At 31.2% G+C, this 19,393-nt stretch overlaps 1 protein-coding gene across 1 annotated transcript; it reads left to right on the forward strand.

Moving 5' to 3' along the window:
* Positions 1–3,893: 3,893 nt before the first annotated feature.
* On the forward strand, positions 3,894–19,338 carry LOC135950864 (uncharacterized). Its single transcript, XM_065500387.1, has 3 exons — positions 3,894–3,947; positions 16,972–19,243; positions 19,313–19,338. The coding sequence occupies exons 1-3, from the start codon at positions 3,894–3,896 to the stop codon at positions 19,336–19,338; spliced, it is 2,352 nt and encodes a 783-aa protein (XP_065356459.1).
* Positions 19,339–19,393: the final 55 nt, after the last annotated feature.

Raw genomic sequence — 19,393 nt, forward strand, 5'->3', positions numbered from 1 at the left:
ACTACATCAAGACCTATGACTGAGTGTTAAAGAAAATAGTGTAGTATTTAATTATGTCGTTTTTTCCAATCAAACCTTGTTTATTTAAATATTTTTTTTATCTTTCCAGTACTACAATGACTACGAACGAGTTAGTGTTTGCTGTGATGGTTATAATAAAGTTAGTGATACCAAATGTGAGCCCATCTGCAAACCATCATGTCCCACAAATAGCCACTGCATACGGCCCAATATCTGTGAATGTGATGTGAAATATAGAGGTTACACTGCCGGACCTCACATTATACAATGTGAACCGATTTGTCTACCAGACTGTTCGAAAAATGCCCAATGTATAGCGCCAAATCAATGTGAATGTATCAGTGGTTACGAAGACACTGACAGCATTGGATGCCAGCCAATATGCAAAGAATGTCCCCTAAATTCAAGATGTACAAAGCCCAACGAATGTACATGTAATGCCGGCTATTTAGATAATGGTTTGGGTGAATGTAAACCCGTATGCAGCAAACAGTGTCCGGAATTTAGTGAATGTACAAAACCAGAAACCTGTAGCTGCCAAGAAAACTATGAAATGAAAGACAATAAATGTTTGCCTATATGCGAGGAGAAATGTTCTCCAAATTCACTGTGTATAAAACCCAATGAATGTGATTGTGAAGCAGGTTACGAGAAGACGGAGCAAGTAAATAGCACTAGCTTTAAATGTTTGGCGAAATGTGATAACGATTGTCCTGCCCATAGCGAATGTGTCCAGCCTAATGTGTGTGAGTGCCAGCCGGGTTATAGCAGATCCCAAGATCTCCAATGTCAGCCCATATGTGAGAATGCCTGCCCCGAACATTCCAGCTGTAGCGAGCCCAATAAATGCCTGTGTGAGGCTGGCTATCAGTTAAAGTTATCTTCTGTATATAATCTATTTTGTGAGCCAGTATGCCAGTCAAACTGTTCCACATTTGGCAAATGTGTACAACCCAACAAATGCGAATGTATGGAGGGCTATGAAATGGATGAGATGGAAGTGTGTCAACCCATATGTAGCGGGGTTTGTAAGAATGGTTTGTGTTTTCAACCCGAAGTTTGTATCTGTAAGCCGGGCTATTTAATGGGCCCCCAAGAAGAGTGTGAACCTGTCTGTTCAATGACTTGCCAAAATGCATCTTGTATTGAGCCGGAAATATGCCAGTGTCATGTGGGCTTTCGTTTTCAAGAAAACTCCATCAACATATGTGAGCCAGTGTGTGAGCCACAGTGTATAAATGGCATTTGTGTGGCAGCCAATGTATGTATTTGCATTGAAAACTTTGTGCCCGCAGCAACTGAAGAGGGTCTTAATCATAGTCACTGTCAACTAATACAAACCAGCACCACAGTCTCAGAAGATCCAACTAAGGAAACCACAACTGCTACAGAAGAGACTATAGAAAACGAACCAAAAACTACAACAGATTTAGAGATTACTTCCCCAACTGAAGCGGATATTTCCAGCACTTTACATCCCGATCAATTAAAACAAACTACTGCCAGCTCTTTACAATCAGCCGACATTTGCCATGAGAATTGTCAATGTTGGCAGGAAATTGATGAATATGGTCCCTTGGTTACAAAACAATGTTCACGCATATGTGTGGATGCCAATGACAAACCTTGTCTGGATTTAAAACACTGCCAATGTGATGTTGCCAAAAATCAGTTAGTCTGTCATATTTTCGAGGAATCAATGGAAGCTGATGATGATCCATTTTACTATATGTGTGCTTTACAACGTTCTAAAGCCACCACATTTAAGCCCCTGGAGGAGGGCAAGAGCAATGAAAAGATAAGTTTACCACCTGCCAAACCTACAGATTTTTCCTTGTGGGGGTCAGCCTCAGTGGGAGTATTGCTGGTAGCAAGTGCAATAGGTGGCCTGTTATATGTGCGTTTCAAGAAAGTAGAAGGTAAGTGCTTGCTTAAAATACTATAGGTTTGTTTTTTATTACAGAATATTTTTTTTTCCTTTTTCTAGAACCCAATATGGAGTACGAGCTGTGAAATTAAATAACAATTACTTTAAAGAAAACAATTTATGAAATTATATTTATCGAAAAAAAAATATTTTTTACTAAAAGAAATTATAATTAATAAAATACATTTAATATAAGCATTTAATTAAGTATTGTAAAGCATGTGCGTTAGTAATTGTAATTCTGACCACTGTGCTTTAAATAATGATGTAATGAATTAACAAAATAAAATTGTTGATTTTTACATCTCTATTAGTGTTTATAAAAAACCGAGTTTTTAAAAAACCGAAAATTTACCTTTTTTGGAAAAAAGATTTTCGGTTAAACGGCCTCGAAAAAAACGTTTAACCGACACTGAAAGGAATTATTACTAGAGTGCTCCAAGATTGTATGAGCGAAAAAAAATCCCCCTTCTAGAATTGTTCTATGTATTGTAGAAACACGTTGTGTAAAATATTAGGATGATAGGATAACGTTAACTGGTGGCGTAATGACGCTGAAGTTTTGAGGTGTATTTACAAGGGAAAAAAAATGCAATTTTTTCAGTTTTTGTAAAAATTTTGCCATTAAATAATGACTTTTACAATTTAATTTAAAAGAATCGAAATGTATACGTAATTGTCGTTATAATAAGATATAAAAGACAAAAAGTGGTTAAAAAATGTTAAAGTTATTAAAAAATCGCCAGGCCATTAACGTGTCTCAGGCCTCTAGAACAAGACATTTATGAACAAAATTAATATATTTTGGGAAATATTAAAATAAAAGCTTATTTTTATATAAAATATATCCATATTTACTGGTAAATGAGTTTTTGTCCTCATAGGATACTGTTAACCTATTCGCAGATATGACCAAAAAAATTAAAATTTTTAACGGCAGTTTCAAAACTCCAATTTCAAATTTTTAAAAATTTTGTTAAACAAATTTTAGAATTTTTTAATCATCACATGGGGCTTTATTGAGAACATAATAAGGAATAAAAATATGAAAAAGGTATGTCAATACCTCCTATAGTTTTTCCGTACCTGCGATTTAAATTTTGCGATTTTCAAGAAAAACTAATTTTTTGGCCATATTTTGGCGAATGAGCCCAATTTCCTTACTGTTATTAATTTTAAGTAAAATCTGTTCAGAATATAATAGTCCAGGTAATTTTAAATATAGTCTGAAAGTTTTCCTAAAATCGGAAAACGTTAACCTTTAAATCGTGAAGGTCAAAGGTCAAATTTTTCAATATTTGGAATTTCTAATGGAAAGATAGCGAAATGTTATGTATTTTTGTGCCGATTTTGATGAAACTTAAGAAAAATATAACATGAAGTCTAGTATTTATATTTTAATTAAAAAACATATTATTATATTATAATAATATGTTTTTTAATTACACTGACCAACAGCATTTTTGGAACAGAATAGCGAGCCATAATTCTGAAAGGTAATGTTTAGTAGATCATTTATAGTCCAGCAGGTCTAAACTTTTTTTTTATAGTTGGTCAAATTTTTAACTTTTTGATCGAAGGTAGCATTATAAAACTGAAAAATATGTTGTAAGTTAATATCTGAGAGAATTATTATTGTCAGAGTCATATTGTGGAATTTTATGGGGATCATTTTTGTGGAAAATCTTAACTCCACTCTTTAGGGTTCAATTTGACCCATTTTTTTTGAGATAATCAAAAAATATCCTTTCAAAAAGGACATTTAAGGATTTAAATATTCTTAGCGACTAAGGTAATGGATGTTTGGTTTTGGTGTCGATTCGGCTGGTTGGTGGGGCTTCACTTGCGGTCTCTTACGCTTCGGGTTATCGTAATGGATTCATTTTTCATCCCAAGTAATAATTCGTTGCAAAAACTATTTTCTTTTATGGCGTTCCGTATCAAAATGACCACTACTGAACCAATCAAATCATTCGCCACAAGCTTTAGTGAGCAATTGGTGTGCTTCAGCGGCACAATTTTTATACCCCTCACAATGAGTGGCAAATATATAAGTTTGTCATCCCTTATTTAATTTCTACATTTTTCATTTCCGACCCTATAAAGTAATATATTCTGGATTCTTATAGATAGCGGAGTCAATTAAGCCATGCCCGTCTGTCTGTCTGTCTGTCTGTCTGTCTGTCTGTCTGTCTGTTGAAATCAATTTTCTGAAGACCCTAATATCTTCGGAATCCAAATTTGCAATAATTCTGTCAGACATGCATGAGATATAAGGAAAAACCAGGACAACATCGATTTTTGACATATTTTTTAATATAGACAATATGGATATCTAATGATAGATATTTCAAAGACCTTTGCAACGACGTATATAAGACCATAGTAAGTTGGACCTACAATGGGTCAAAATCGGAAAAAATATTTTTTAATCCGAATTTTTTTTTTCACCAAAAAAAATTTAAAAAAAAAAAAAAAAAATTTTAAATTTAAAAAAAAAATTTGAATTTAAAATTTAAAAAAAAATTTTGAATTTAAAATTTAAAAAAAAAATTTAATTTAAAATTTAAAAAAAAAATTTTGAATTTTAAAAAAAAAAAAATTAAAAAAGCCACTCGAAAATTTTTTTTTCCAAAAAATTAAAAAAATATTTAAATTTTTTATTTTGTAGTATAATTTGGTGAAGGGTATATACGATTCTCTTACTTGTTTAAATTTAAGAAGTAGAGCAAAACTTTTACATTTTAGAAGCTAAAATCAACTTTGCTATTTACACTATAACACGGTCCGACAAATAGAGAAAAAATTTGTTAGACACGAATCGGATGATTTACGTCTGAAACTATAAATTTAATGGAGGAAAACTGTGTTTTCAGTTTTTCATTTCGTGATCCTGTGTCCTTTTTTAAGGACTTCAAAGTTTCAAAGAAGTATATTTTTCAAAAAATATTTCAAAATACTCCTGCTATTCCAGCAATGACAAATTGTATGTTAAAAGAACTAGAAGAGTTGTAAAATATTTTGTATTATCTTTATTTTATCCTGTAAGGATCAAAAATGTCCTTTAAAATGTTCATCCTTTAATATACTTAAAGATTGCCAATGAATTCCTTTTAAATAGTGCGTTCTATACTAAATGTCAAAATTTCATCCTTTAAATATATAAAGGTCAAATTGAAATATAAAAAACAAATTATTAGTATAAAAAAAGTTTTATTAAGAAAAGTGCATGTTTATAAACTACACCACCATAGTGGGAGAGATATAATGGGTTAGGGCTGCTGTTTGCAACATACAAAAATATAGTCCCAACAGCCACCTTAAAGTATACCAATCTGCTCAGGATCACTTTCTGAGTCGACTAAGCGATGTCCGCCCATCTGTCCGTCCATCCTTGTAAACTTTGTAATCAAACTACAGGTCACAGGTTTAAAGATAATTCGACAAAATTTGGCACAAACCTTTATATTGCCCCAAGGACAAAGGCTATTGAATTTGGTTAGAAGCAGCCCATTATTTATCCTAGCCCCCATACAATTGACCTACTTGAAAATAGTTAAGCTCTCATAAATATCTTAATTATAAACATATTCGAACCAAATTCAGCACAATTAAGTTTTATGTAAGCCAAACTCTCACGACCAAATTTCGTGACGACCGGTGGACAATATTCCATAGCTCCCATATAACCAAAATTCTCGAAAATGTCATTAATATGCATAAATCTCTGAAATATGTCAGTATCCAAACAAAATTCAACACAAATATGTTCAATATATTCGCAATTCATCCCAACCAAATTTTGTGACGATTGGTACATAATTAGTCACAGCTCCCATATAAGGCCCACCACCGAAAATGTGTGTATTCAAATAAGATTCAATACAAATAAGTTTCATATCAAAAGAAAACTCTTTATAATCATATACCCGGTGTAGGGTATCATAAGGTCGGGCTTGCCTGACTATACCTTTTTACTTGTTTATTAAAAAGTCTTCTTCGTTGCTTTTCACAACGGATTTTGTTATATTTTTTTCGAATGAAATATTAAAATAAAATATAAAAAATCAAATAATTCAAATTTAAAATATTTTTTACACTTAAGTAGTTAAGATAGAAGGATGAAATTTTGGCATGTGGTATTCAATATTTGGATCTATAACTCACTATTTTTTCAAACAAAAATTATTGGAAATCTAATTGAATATCCTTTAGGGATAAAAATTTGAAAGGACATTTTTGACATCTTTTGATCCCTACAGGATAAAATCAAAATAATACGAAATATTTTACAACTCTTCTTGATCATTTGACATGAAACTTGTCATAGTAGGATGATCAGAAGTATTTTAAAACATTTTTTTAAAAATGTACTCCTCTGAAAATTTGAAGTCCTTTTAAAATTAAACAGGATCACGAAATGAAAAACTGAAAAAGCAGTTTTTCTCCATTTAATTTATTGTTTCAGACATATATCATCCGGTTCGTGTCTAAAATTGAGTATCGTACGGTGTAATGTTCAATAACTAAGTGAGAATAAATGGCGGATATGTACCCTTCAAAATGACATATAAGTTATTAAAAACTAAAGCCGAGTTCAGCAGATGCGCCATCTAATGTAAATTTGTATCGTAAATATTTTTTATTTCCATGTTATCTTCGATGTTAGTTTTATGTAATTAAATTTAGTATTATGTACTTTTCCCCAATATGAGAAAATGCAGGAGTACATATACTTGTTATAATTATTATATATTGATCATACGTACACTGGGTCAATGTTTTTTGTCGGTTTTGAGATGGATTTTCTTTCTTTTGGTATTTGCAAAGTAATGTACGATAAATATCTAAAAATAATATAATAGTATTTATTCTTAAACAAATTGAAATTTGTTCCATTTGTAGAGAGATATCCATACATAAATATGGATTTGTGTATAATTAAAACATGAATCATAATTGTGGTAATCAGTAAAAATTAAAATCTTCATGTGAATACCCATTATTTAAATGTTTTTTGGAAAAAACAACTACATATTTTGTCGATAATAACTAGTGTATTAAATATAAACCATACTAAACCTCATATTCATAATAAAAAATAAAATTTATACAATGCACTATGTGTCCAAAGGCCAAAATTGCGGCAAAACTTATTTCCAAAGGAGCATCATAAAAGTTTGTGTTGCCAAATAAGCATTTTAAAAAATTGGCCATAACCCGCTCCCCCTCTAAATTGGTGAACTTGCAAGAAAAATGCTGTCCTAAGCAGTATTGTATTGAAAATCAGCAAAATCGGTTCAGTGGAACCAGAGTTATGAACCAAAATGTGAGACAACCTAAAAAAAACGTGATAATTTTAAAACAGTTTTTGTTATTTGTGCAAATATATTGCAGATAACACCGTACGACACTCAATATTAGACACGAACCGGATGATATACGTCTGAAACAATAAATTAAATGAAGAAAAACAGCGTTTTCAGTTTTTCATTTCGTGATCCTGTTTCCTTTTAAAAGAACTTCAAATTTTCAGAGGAGTACATTTTTAAAAAAATGTTTTAAAATACGTCTGATCATCCTACTATGTCAGCTTTGGTGTCAAGTGATCACGAAGAGTTATAAACTATTTCGTATTATTTTTATTTTATCCTGTAAAGATCAAAAGATGTCAAAAATATTCTTTCAAATTTTTATCCTTGAATATCCTTTTAGATTTCCAATAATTTTTTTTAAAAACATAGTGAGTTAAAGATCCAAATATTGAATACCACATGCCAACATTTCATCCTTCTATCTTATCTACTTATGTGTTAGAAAATATTTTAAATATGAATTATTTGATTTTTTATATTTTATTTTAATATTTCATTCGAAAAAAATATAACATAATCCGTTGTGAAAAGCAACGAAGAAGACTTTTTAATAAACAAGTAAAATGGTATAGTCGGGCAAACCCGACCTAATGATACCCTACACCGGGTATATGTTTATAAAGAGTTTTCTTTTGATATGAAACTTATTTGTGTTGAATCTTATTTGAATACACCCATTTTCGGTAGTGGGCCTTATATGGGAGCTATGACTAATTATGGACCAATCGTCACAAAATTTGGTGGGATGAATTGCGAATATATGAAACATATTTGTGTTGAATTTTGTTTGGATACTGACATATTTCAGAGATTTATGTATATTAATGACATTTTCGAGAATGTTGCTTATATGGAAGCTATGAAATATTGTTGACCGATCGTCACGAAATTCGGTCGTGAGAGTTCGACTTACATAAAACTTAATTGTGCTGAATTTGGTTTGAATATGTTTATAATTAAGATATTTATGAGAGCTTAACTATTTTCAAATAGGCCAATTGTATGGGGGCTAAGATAAATAATTGGCTGATTCTAAACAAATTCAATAGCCTTTGTCCTTGGGGCAATGTAAAGGTTTGAGCCAAATTTTTTCCAATTATCTTTAAACCTGCGACCTGTAGTTTGATTACAAGGTTTACATGGATGGACGGACAGACGGACAGACGGACAGACGGACAGACTGACAGACGGACAGACGGACAGACGGACGGACGGACGGACATGGTTTAGTCGACTCAGAAAGTGATCCTGAGCAGATTGGTTTACTTTAAGGTGGGTGTTGGGACAATATTTTTGTATGTTGCAAACAACAGCCCTTACCCATTATTCTCCCCACTATGGTGGTGTAGTTTATAAACATGCAATTTTCTTAATAAAACTTTTTTGTATACTAATACATTTTTTATATATATTTTAATTTGACCTTTATATATATAAAGGCTGAAATTTTGACATTTAGTATAGAATATTTGGATCTTTAACGCACTATTTTTTTAAAAGGAATTTATTGGCAATCTTAAAGGATATTAAAGGAAAAACATTTTAAAGGACATATTTGACATCTTTTGATCCTTACAGGATAAAATAAAAACAATACAAAATATTTTACAACTCTTCTTGTTCTTCTGACATACAATTTGTCATTGTTGTGGTAGCAGGAGTATTTTTAAATATTTTTTGAAAAATGTACTTCTTAGACAATTTGAATTCCTTAAAAAGGGACACAGGATCAGGAAATGAAAAACTGAAAACACAGTTTTTCTCCATTAAATTTATAGTTTCAGACGTATATCATCCGGTTCGTGTCTAACGATTTTTTTCTCTATTTGTCGGACGGTGTAATATGTCGTCCACCTTTTGTTTTTTATGAGGCAAATAATAAATAACAACTTTCAGAGAATTTACATTTGTATCAACTTTGCGATTCCCAACTCAGATTACTATTTAAAATCGGCAGATATATATATAAGCAAAAAACTTCGGCTACCTCAATTATTTCACCAGTTTTTTTTTTTAAATTTTTTATTTGGACAAAATTTTGGTTTTTTCATCAATTTTTTTTGAAAATTTTTTTCAACAAAAGTTTTTTTTTATACACATTTTCGTTCAGCAAATTTATTTGTTATACTTTTTCATAGTAATGGTTCAGAACAATCGAATTTCCAATTTTTAATAATTTAGAGTAGAGGTCTGCCTTGTACCATTTTTAGCCCAGCTAAAATGGGGTTAATAATGTCCTGGAAATTTAAAATTGTAAATCAACAGTTATTTCTTTGAACTGTGAAATTAATGATTAGAAAATGGGGTACCTATAGCCATAAAAACTTGCAGTTTTAATCCTCATTTGGTATTTGTTAAATTTGAAATTTCGTTATAAACTATATTTGAAATTTTTAATATTATCCAATCTTAATAAAATTCGTTTTCGAAATTCATTTAATTATATTTTTATCTACTTAGTTTGATGACTAATGTTTAACAATGTATTTACTTCTTGTTTATATTTGTATTTTGTTATAGATATACTCAAAATAAGAACATGATTCACATTCATTGTGTTAAAACAAAATTAGGGAAAATAATAGCCAACCTTAATAAATAAGAGTTTTGTGTCGAATCTTATATAACCCCTACCAATATAATACAGTCATGTATTGTTGTGAATTTTGTATACAATATTTATCTGAGTTGCTACTCCCTAATTCGATTCCAAGGGAAATCGTTTCAAATTACAATGTATTTATTACAAAATTTCGAACATTGACAAGATATTTTTCGTTTTATAATTTCTTTTACTATAAAATATTAATGGTAAATTTCATCTTGTAAGATCCATGCATTCAAATTTATTGCGATCAAATATATGATCAAAGCGATAAAGTAATAAACCTGAACAATTTCTGCCGTTTTCGATTTTTCATGATTTTTTTAAAACAAAAAAATTGTTATTTTCAAATAAAAAATTTATTTTTTTGCTTTAATTTGTTATTATAATTCCGATACTACTGAGCCGATTGTAACTTAATTTATATATAGCATAGGAGAAATGTTTTCAATATTCATTCGATCGAAAGATGAACACTAACTACTCAATTTTATGTATATTAAACAAAAAACTAAAATTTTGTGAAATTGAGCGAATTCACTTAATTGTGAACAAATTCGAAAACAATACATGGATTTTTATGTTCGATATCTCATTTTGTTCCCATTACATGTGGCTTTGCGATCCGGTAGCAAATCTGAACAATTTCTGCTGCTTTCGATTTTTCATGATTTTTTTAAAACAAAAACATTTTTATTTTCACATAAAAAATATATTTTTTGCTTAATTTTTTTATTATAACTCCGAAACTTCTGAGCCGATTGAAACGCAATATATATATGAAAATTTGTATATAGCATGGAGAAAATGTTTTCAAAATCCAATCAATCGAAAGAAGCACACTAACTACTCAATTCTATGTATATTAAACAAAAAACTAAAATTTTGTGAAATTGAGCGAATTCACTTAATTGTGAATAAATTCGAAAAGAATCCATCGATTTTTATAATCGATATCTTATTTTTCCCCACTGCATGTGGCTTTGCGATCAAGCAAAAAAAACTGATTAATTTCTGCCGCTTTCAATTTTTTATGATTTTTTTAAAACAAAAAAAAATTTCACATAAAAAATATATTTTTTTTCTTGAATTTGTTATTATAACTCCGAAACTACTGAGCCGATTGAAACACAATATATACAAAAATTTTTATATAGCATGAACAAAATGCCTTTAAAATTCAATCAATCAAAAGAAGAGCACTAACTACTCAATTATATGTATATTAAACAAAAATTTAAAATTTTGTGAAATTGAGCGAATTCACTTAATTGTAAATAAATACGAAAATTATCCATCGATTTGTATGGTCAATATCTCATTTTGTTCCCATTATATGTGGCTTTGCAATCAAGTAATAAACCTCATTAATTACTGACGTTTTAAATTTTTCATGATTTTTTTAAAACAAAAAAAAATTATATTTTCACATAAAAAATATATTTTTTTCTTCAAATTATTATTAGAACTCCGAAACTATTGAGCCGATTGAAATACAATATATATATGAAAATTTGTGCATAGTATGGAGAAAATGTTTTCAAAATTCAATCAATCAAAAGAAGAGCACTAACTACTCAATTTTATGTATATTGAACAAAAAACTAAAATTTTGTGAAATTGAGCGAATTCACTTAATTGTGAAAAAATTCGAAAAAAATACATGGATTTTTATGATCGATACCTCATTTTATTCCCATTACATGTGGCTTTGCGATCCGGTAGCAAATCTGAAAAATTTCTGCTGCTTTCGATTTTTCATGATTTTTTTAAAACAAAAATATTTTTATTTTCACATAAAAAATATATTTTTTGCTTAATTTTTTTATTATAACTCCGAAACTTCTGAGCCGATTGAAACGCAATATATATATGAAAATTTGTATATAGCATGGAGAAAATGTTTTCAAAATCCAATCAATCAAAAGAAGAGCACTAACTACTCAATTTTATGTATATTAAACAAAAAACTAAAATTTTGTGAAATTGAGCGAATTCACTTAATTGTGAACAAATTCGAAAACAATACATGGATTTTAATGATCGATATCTCATTTTGTTCCCATTACATGTGGCTTTGCGATCCGGTAGTAAATCTGAACAATTTCTGCTGCTTTCGATTTTTCATGATTTTTTTAAAACAAAAAAAATTTTTATTTTCACATAAAAAATATATTTTTTTCGTAATTTTTTTATTATAACTCCGAAACTTCTGAGCTGATTGAAACGCAATATATATATATATGAAAATTTGTTCATAGTATGGGGAAAATGTTTTCAAAATTCAAGTAATCGAAAGAAGTACACTAACTACTCAAGTGTATATATATTAAACAAAAAACTAAAAATTTTGTGAAATTGAGCGAATTCACTTAATTGTGCACAAATTCGAAAAAAATACATTGATTTTTACGATCAATATCTTATTTTGTTCGCATTACATGTGGCTTTGATCAAGCAAAAAACATGATTAATTTCTGCCGTTTTAAATTTTTCACGATTTTTTTAAAACAAAAAAAAATTTCACATAAAAAATATATTTTTTGCTCAATTTTTCTATTATAACTCCGAAACTTCTGAGCCGATTGAAACGCAATATATATATATGAAAATTTGTATATAGCATGGAGAAAATGTTTTCAAAATTCAATCAATCGAAAGCAGAACACTAACTACTCAATTTTATGTATATCAAACAAAAAACTAAAATTTTGTGAAATTGAGCGAATTTACTTAATTGTGAACAAATTCGAAAATAATCCATCGATTTTTAAAATCGATATCTCATTTTCTCCCCATTGCATGTGGCTTTGATCAAGCAAAAAACCTGATTAATTTCTGCCGTTTTCAATTTTTCATGATTTTTTTAAAACAAAAAAAAAATTTATTTTCACATAAAAAATATATTTTTTGCTTAATTTTTTTATTATAATTCCAAAACTACTGAGCCGATTGAAACGCGATATACATAGGAAAGTTTGCACATAGCATGGAGAAAATGTTTTTAAAATTAATTCCATCGAAAGAAGAGGACTAACTACTCAATTTTATGTATATTAAACAAAAAACTAAAATTTTGTGAAATTGAGCGAATTCACTTAATTGTGAACAAATTCGAAAATAATCCATGGATTTTTATAATCGATATCTCATTTTGTCCCCATTGCATGTAGCTTTGATCAAGCAAAAAATCTGATTAATTTCTGCCGCTTTCAATTTTTCATGATTTTTTTAAAACAAAAAAAAAATTCACATAAAAAATATATTTTTTTTCTTGAATTTGTTATTATAACTCCGAAACTACTGAGCGGATTGAAACACAATATATAAACGGATTAAAGGTTATTTAAATTTAAATTTTTCTAAGTTTACTTTAATTATATAGGACTAACAGTTTTTGAGTTATCTTTAATTATGTGGAGAGACGTCTAAAGAAATTCACAATTTTACTTATTTTTTTTTTAAAAAAAACCTCTCCATAGAATTTAAAATTTGATCCATATTTGTACTACTGGTATCACATTATGTACATCAAAATTGTGCAATGGTTTAAAAAGACTCTAAAATTTTTTTCGTTTTTTTTGCCCTGTATTTTAGGCATATTCTTCATAATATTTTTGAGTATCCTAAAGTTATTATGTTGTATAAAGTTTTGGTGAAGAAATTGAGAAAATCTTGAGGATGTTTGCACTATATAATATAATGATAGCACAAGTGGGTTATCAAGTAATCAGGCGGCTTTTAAAAACCTATTTCAAACAACACACAAACATATGGATATCACTAAATCGGGCCCGCTAACTCCAAAGAACATTAACATTGTAGAAATTACAAACGGCATGACAAAACCATATATAGCCTTAACACTTATGGTGAAGGGTGTAAAAACGGAAGCTAATTGCTTGAAAACTACATTTTTTTTTATATAAAACTAGACTTCTTACAAACGCCATGAAACCTACTGACTAATGTCATTACTTTTTTTTTTTTTCTTATGGGCAAAAAATATTATTATTAAAAAAAAATAATCTTTATGAAATACATAACGATAAGTTAAGTTTTTCTTTCTCCTTTTCATGTGGCTGAAATTGAGCTGAAATATTTTCTTAAATTATTTTTTGTTCAAAAAATTCTATAATTTTTTTAGTTTCAGTTCAAACCAGGATTCATCTGGTTGTTGCTAATAAATTTTAATACATTTAATTATTTAAAAAAAAATATGAAAATTTCTGTTAAAATATTTCTATTACAATTGTTGTGTAATAGTTTAACTTTAATAACAGCTCAGTGGTGTTTTACTTATCGATCGGTTTCTAAAACTCGTGTTCAATGGAATAATGGTCAGCGTATGGTGACGAGGAGAAATTTTTTTGGTTTCATCAAATATAAATATGAACCATATGCCTATTCAACAGTGCAGGTAAAATATTTCAATGTAAAACTGATGAAAAAAAAAAACTAAAAGTACGAGCATATAACAAAAGAAGAGAGAAAAATGTGTTTGATAATGACAAAGACAAATTTTATTCAGTCTAGCCAACACAAAGGCGGTAGCTAGGTAATCTTGGCTGTGGTTCCTTTTTTAGAAATATTGAAAATACATTACAAAATTTGGAGATATTGTCAGAAAATTTAATTTTTGTGACTTTGTGCACTTAATTAATCCTACTACAGTAATTTCTGGATGGATTTTAAATTCCTAATTATATAATATTATTGGGTATGAATTGAATTGCGGGATTTATATTAGATGGCTTATATTTTGAACTGGGGTTTTGTTTTTAATAACAAAACAAAGAATTGAATTGCATTGCTCCATGAATATTGTTGTCCAATTCAATAAGAGCTACTCAGGCAGCAATTTAAAAAGCTTTGCAAGCAGCAGGCTTCATCCAAAAGCAAGAAAATCGAGGAGGCATTACTCTACGAAGATTGTTGCCAAACTCAACAAGAGCTGGCAAAAAATTTTTCGGAGCAACGCAAGCAGCGATTTCAAAAAGTCTGCGACCAGCAGAATTCATCCAAAAGCGTTAAACTGGGAACTATACAAATTGAAGCTGAGAGACCTTTTAGGATGATTTTTCATGTCCAAGATTATGTTTGAACGTTATAAAAGAATATGAGTTTTGCAACGAATCATACGTGAAGCCGGGCCGGACACTAGAGCCAAATATACATGGCACTAAGGTAATTATAAGTTTTTGAAGGGAGCACAAGGGTTCTGAAATCTAGCCTTACCATCACATGGAACCTTTAGCGAGGCAAGCAATTGCTGAAAACCGCCCAGAATGTCCGAACAAACAAAAAATCGTAATAAAATGATTGGGAAGTTTTGCCTCACCCTCTTTATAGTCCAAACCTTGCCCCGTCTGCCTGCTATTTGTTTCGATCGATGCAGAACGCTCTTTCTGAGATACGCTTCACTTTGGAACATTCAAGTCTACGATTGAAGCTAAACTTGGGCAACTTAAATACCTTTGCACAGTGGGGCAGAATCGAAATTTTTTGGAAATAAATCTGTCATTTCTAAACGGCTGGTCCGATCGCAATAATATTTAAATTGGGCGTAGACAAGGAGTATTCTAGTTTAAATTATTAAAATGGGCCCTACTAATGCTCCAGGGGCGGCGCTATGGTGGATCAATGTAGGGTACCTTCGACATGTAAAACTTTTAAACACGTGCTATTTTTTTATAGAAGACAAATCATTTTTCTTTGCACTCCATTTTATGAATAATGCCATGCATTGCTTTACAGAATTAATGTATATTATCAACAAAAGGCAAATTTTTTGTGAATGCATTCAAAAGCACAAAATAGAGCATTCTATCCATTCTCTGGTCTGGACTATAAGGCGAGTGAGGAAAATCTTTACAACCACTTCATTCTAAATGGTTTTTGACAGATATTGCAACATGAGGCTGATCGTTGTCATGATGGAATATCACGGTTTAATTAAACGAATCAGTTGGATTCGGTAGAGCTTCCCCGTGATGGCCGGTTCTGATTTCAGCAGCTCATAATATTTATGACCGTTTTTCTCTCACCAAATGCATATTGGTGGGAGAAAATGACAAATGGCATTGATGTCGATTGGTCTATATTAAGCAACATGTTTTGTTTTCAATATTTCAAAACAATTTTAAGTTTTTTGAAATAAATTTATTTGCAAAAAAAAACTAGATTTTATATCCTTCTTCTGTATAAAAGAGAAACTACGACGACCTTTTTTATTCATCTTCTGAATAATTAAGGCAAACAATCCACTTGTCCTAACATCGCGTTTTTTATGTTTTACATGGCGAGGTCCTTAACAATGCTCTGTACATTTAGGACAGTTGCCTTCGCAAAAAAAGCAACAATATTTCAAAATAAAGGCATATGATTGAAGCTAAAATTGAAATTCGCAAAGACCTACGACTGAAGCTGAACCACATAAAAAACTAGGATTGAAGCTAAAATTTAACTATATATAGACCTACGATTGAAACTAAAATTAAACTACATGAAGTCCTACGATTGAACCTAAAATTGAACTACATAAAGACATATGATTGAAGCTACGATTAAACATATGATTGAAGGTAAAATTTACCCTTTTTTTCTTTAGTTGGTGTCTGTTAGACTACACGTCAGTCACAGAGGGTTAAGACCCATCAGTTACATTTTTTATTAAACAATACCGAGATGAATTTAAATAAAATTGAATATATTATTAAATTTCTATTATTACAATTAGTTTCTAATGGTTTGAGCTTTGTAACAGCTCAGTGATGTGATCGTTTAGAAGAGGTTAATAAAACTCGCTTAGAAATGAATAAAGGTGAACGTGCGATGACTAGGAAACTTTTTTTTGGTTTAATCAAGAATAAAAATGTACCTTATATTTACACAACAGTGCAGGAAGTTAATTTAATATAAATATAATTGAAGCTAAATTGAACTACATCAAGACCTATGACTGAAGCTAAAATTTAACTACTTCAAGACCTACAATTGAATAGCTACATGCTGTTTTATTCCAAAAAATTTTATCTTTCCAGTACTATACTGACTACGAACGAGTTAGTGTTTGCTGTGATGGTTATAATAAAGTTAGTGATACCACATGTGAGCCCATCTGCAATCCATCGTGTTCAAAAAATGCCGAATGTGTAGCGCCAAATCAATGTAATTGTGTCAGTGGTTACGAAGACACCTACAGCAGTGGATACGAGCCAATATGCAAGAGTACAGAAGATACTACAGAAGGGACTACAGAAGAGACTACAGAAGAGACTACAGAAGAATCTACAGAAGAGACTACTGAAGAGACAACAGAAGAGTCTACAGAAGAGTCTACAGAAGATACTACTGATGAGACAACAGAACAGTCTAAAGAAGACACAACAGAAGAGACTACAGAAGAGACTACAGAAGAATCTACAGAAGAGACTACTGAAGAGACAACAGAAGAGTCTACAGAAGAGTCTACAGAAGAGACTACTGAAGAGACAACAGAACAGTCTAAAGAAGACACAACAGAAGAGACTACAGAAGAGACTACTGAAGAGTCTACAGAAGAGACTACTGAAGAGACAACAGAAGAGTCTACAGAACAGTCTACAGAAGAGACAACAGAACAGTCTACAGAAGAGTCTACAGAAGAGACTACTGAAGAGACAACAGAAGAGTCTACAGAACAGTCTACAGAAGAGACTACTGAAGAGACAACAGAAGAGTCTACAGAACAGTCTACAGAACAGTCTACAGAACAGTCTACGGAAGAGTCTACAGAAGAGACTACTGAAGAGACAACAGAAGAGTCTACAGAACAGTCTACAGAAGAGACTACAGAAGAGACTACTGAAGAGACAACAGAAGAGTCTACAGAACAGTCTACAGAAGAGACTACTGAAGAGACAACAGAACAGTCTACAGAAGAGACAACAGAAGAGTCTACAGAACAGTCTACAGAAGAGACAACAGAAGAGACTACAGAAGAGACAACAGAAGAGTCTACAGAACAGTCTACAGAACAGTCTACAGAAGAGTCTACAGAAGAGACTACTGAAGAGACAACAGAAAAGTCTACAGAACAGTCTACAGAAGAGACTACAGATGAGACTACTAAAGAGACAACAGAAGTGACAACAGAAGAGTCTACAGAAGAGTCTACAGAAGAGACTACAGAAGAGTCTACAGAACAGTCTACAGAAGAGACAACAGAAGAGACTACAGAAGAGACAACAGAAGAGTCTACAGAACAGTCTACAGAAGAGTCTACAGAAGAGACTACTGAAGAGACAACAGAAGAGACTACAGAAGAGACAACAGAAGAGTCTACAGAACAGTCTACAGCAGAGTCTACAGAACAGTCTACAGAAGTGACAATAGAAGAGACTACAGAAGAGACAACAGTAGAGTCTACAGAAGAGACTACAGAAGTGTCTACAGAACAGTCTACAGAAGAGACAACAGAAGAGACAACAGAAGAGACTACAGAAGAGACAACAGAAGAGTCTACAGAACAGTCTACAGAAGAGTCTACAGAAGAGACTACTGAAGAGACAACAGAAGAGACTACAGAAGAGACAACAGTAGAGTCTACAGAAGAGACTACAGAAGTGTCTACAGAAGAGTCTACAGAAGAGACAACAGAAGAGTCCACAGAAGGGACTAGAGAAGAGACAACGGAAGAGTCTAAAGAAGAGTCTACAGAAAAGACTACTCTAGAGACTGCAGAAGAGACTACAGAAGAGACTACAGAGGAGTCCACAGAAGAGACTGCAGAAGAGACTACAGAAGAGACTACAGAAGACGCCACAGAAGAGACTACAGAAGAGACTACAGAAATTGAACCAAAAACTACAACAGATTTTGAGATTACTTCCCCAACTGAATTAAAACAAACTACTGCCAGCTCTTTGCAATCAGCCGATATTTGCCATGAAAATTGTCAATGTTGGCAGGAAATTGATGAATATGGTCCCTTAGTTACAAAACAATGTTCACGCATATGTGTGGATGCCAATGACAAACCTTGTCTGGATTTAAAACATTGCCAATGTGATGTTGCCAAAAATCAGTTAGTCTGTCATATCTTCGAGGAATCAATGGAAGCTGATGATGATCCATTTTACTACATGTGTGCTTTGCAACATTCTAAAGCCATCACATTTAAGACCCTGGAGGAGGGCAAGAGCAATGAAATGATAAGTTTACCACCTGCCAAACCTACAGATTTTCCCTTGTGGGGAACAGCCTTAGTGGGAGTATTGGTGGTAGTAAGTGCAATAGGTGGCATGTTATATGTGCGTTTCAAGAAAGTAGAAGGTGAGTAGTTGCATAAAATACTATAGGTTGATTTTTTATTATTGAATACTTATTTTTTTAATTTTCTAGAACCCATTATGGACTACGAGGTGTGAAATTAAATAACAATTACTTTAAAGAAAACAATTTATGAAATTATATTTATCGAAA

This window comes from Calliphora vicina, chromosome 2, assembly GCF_958450345.1.
Source record: "Calliphora vicina chromosome 2, idCalVici1.1, whole genome shotgun sequence".
Lineage (NCBI taxonomy): Eukaryota > Metazoa > Arthropoda > Insecta > Diptera > Calliphoridae > Calliphora > Calliphora vicina.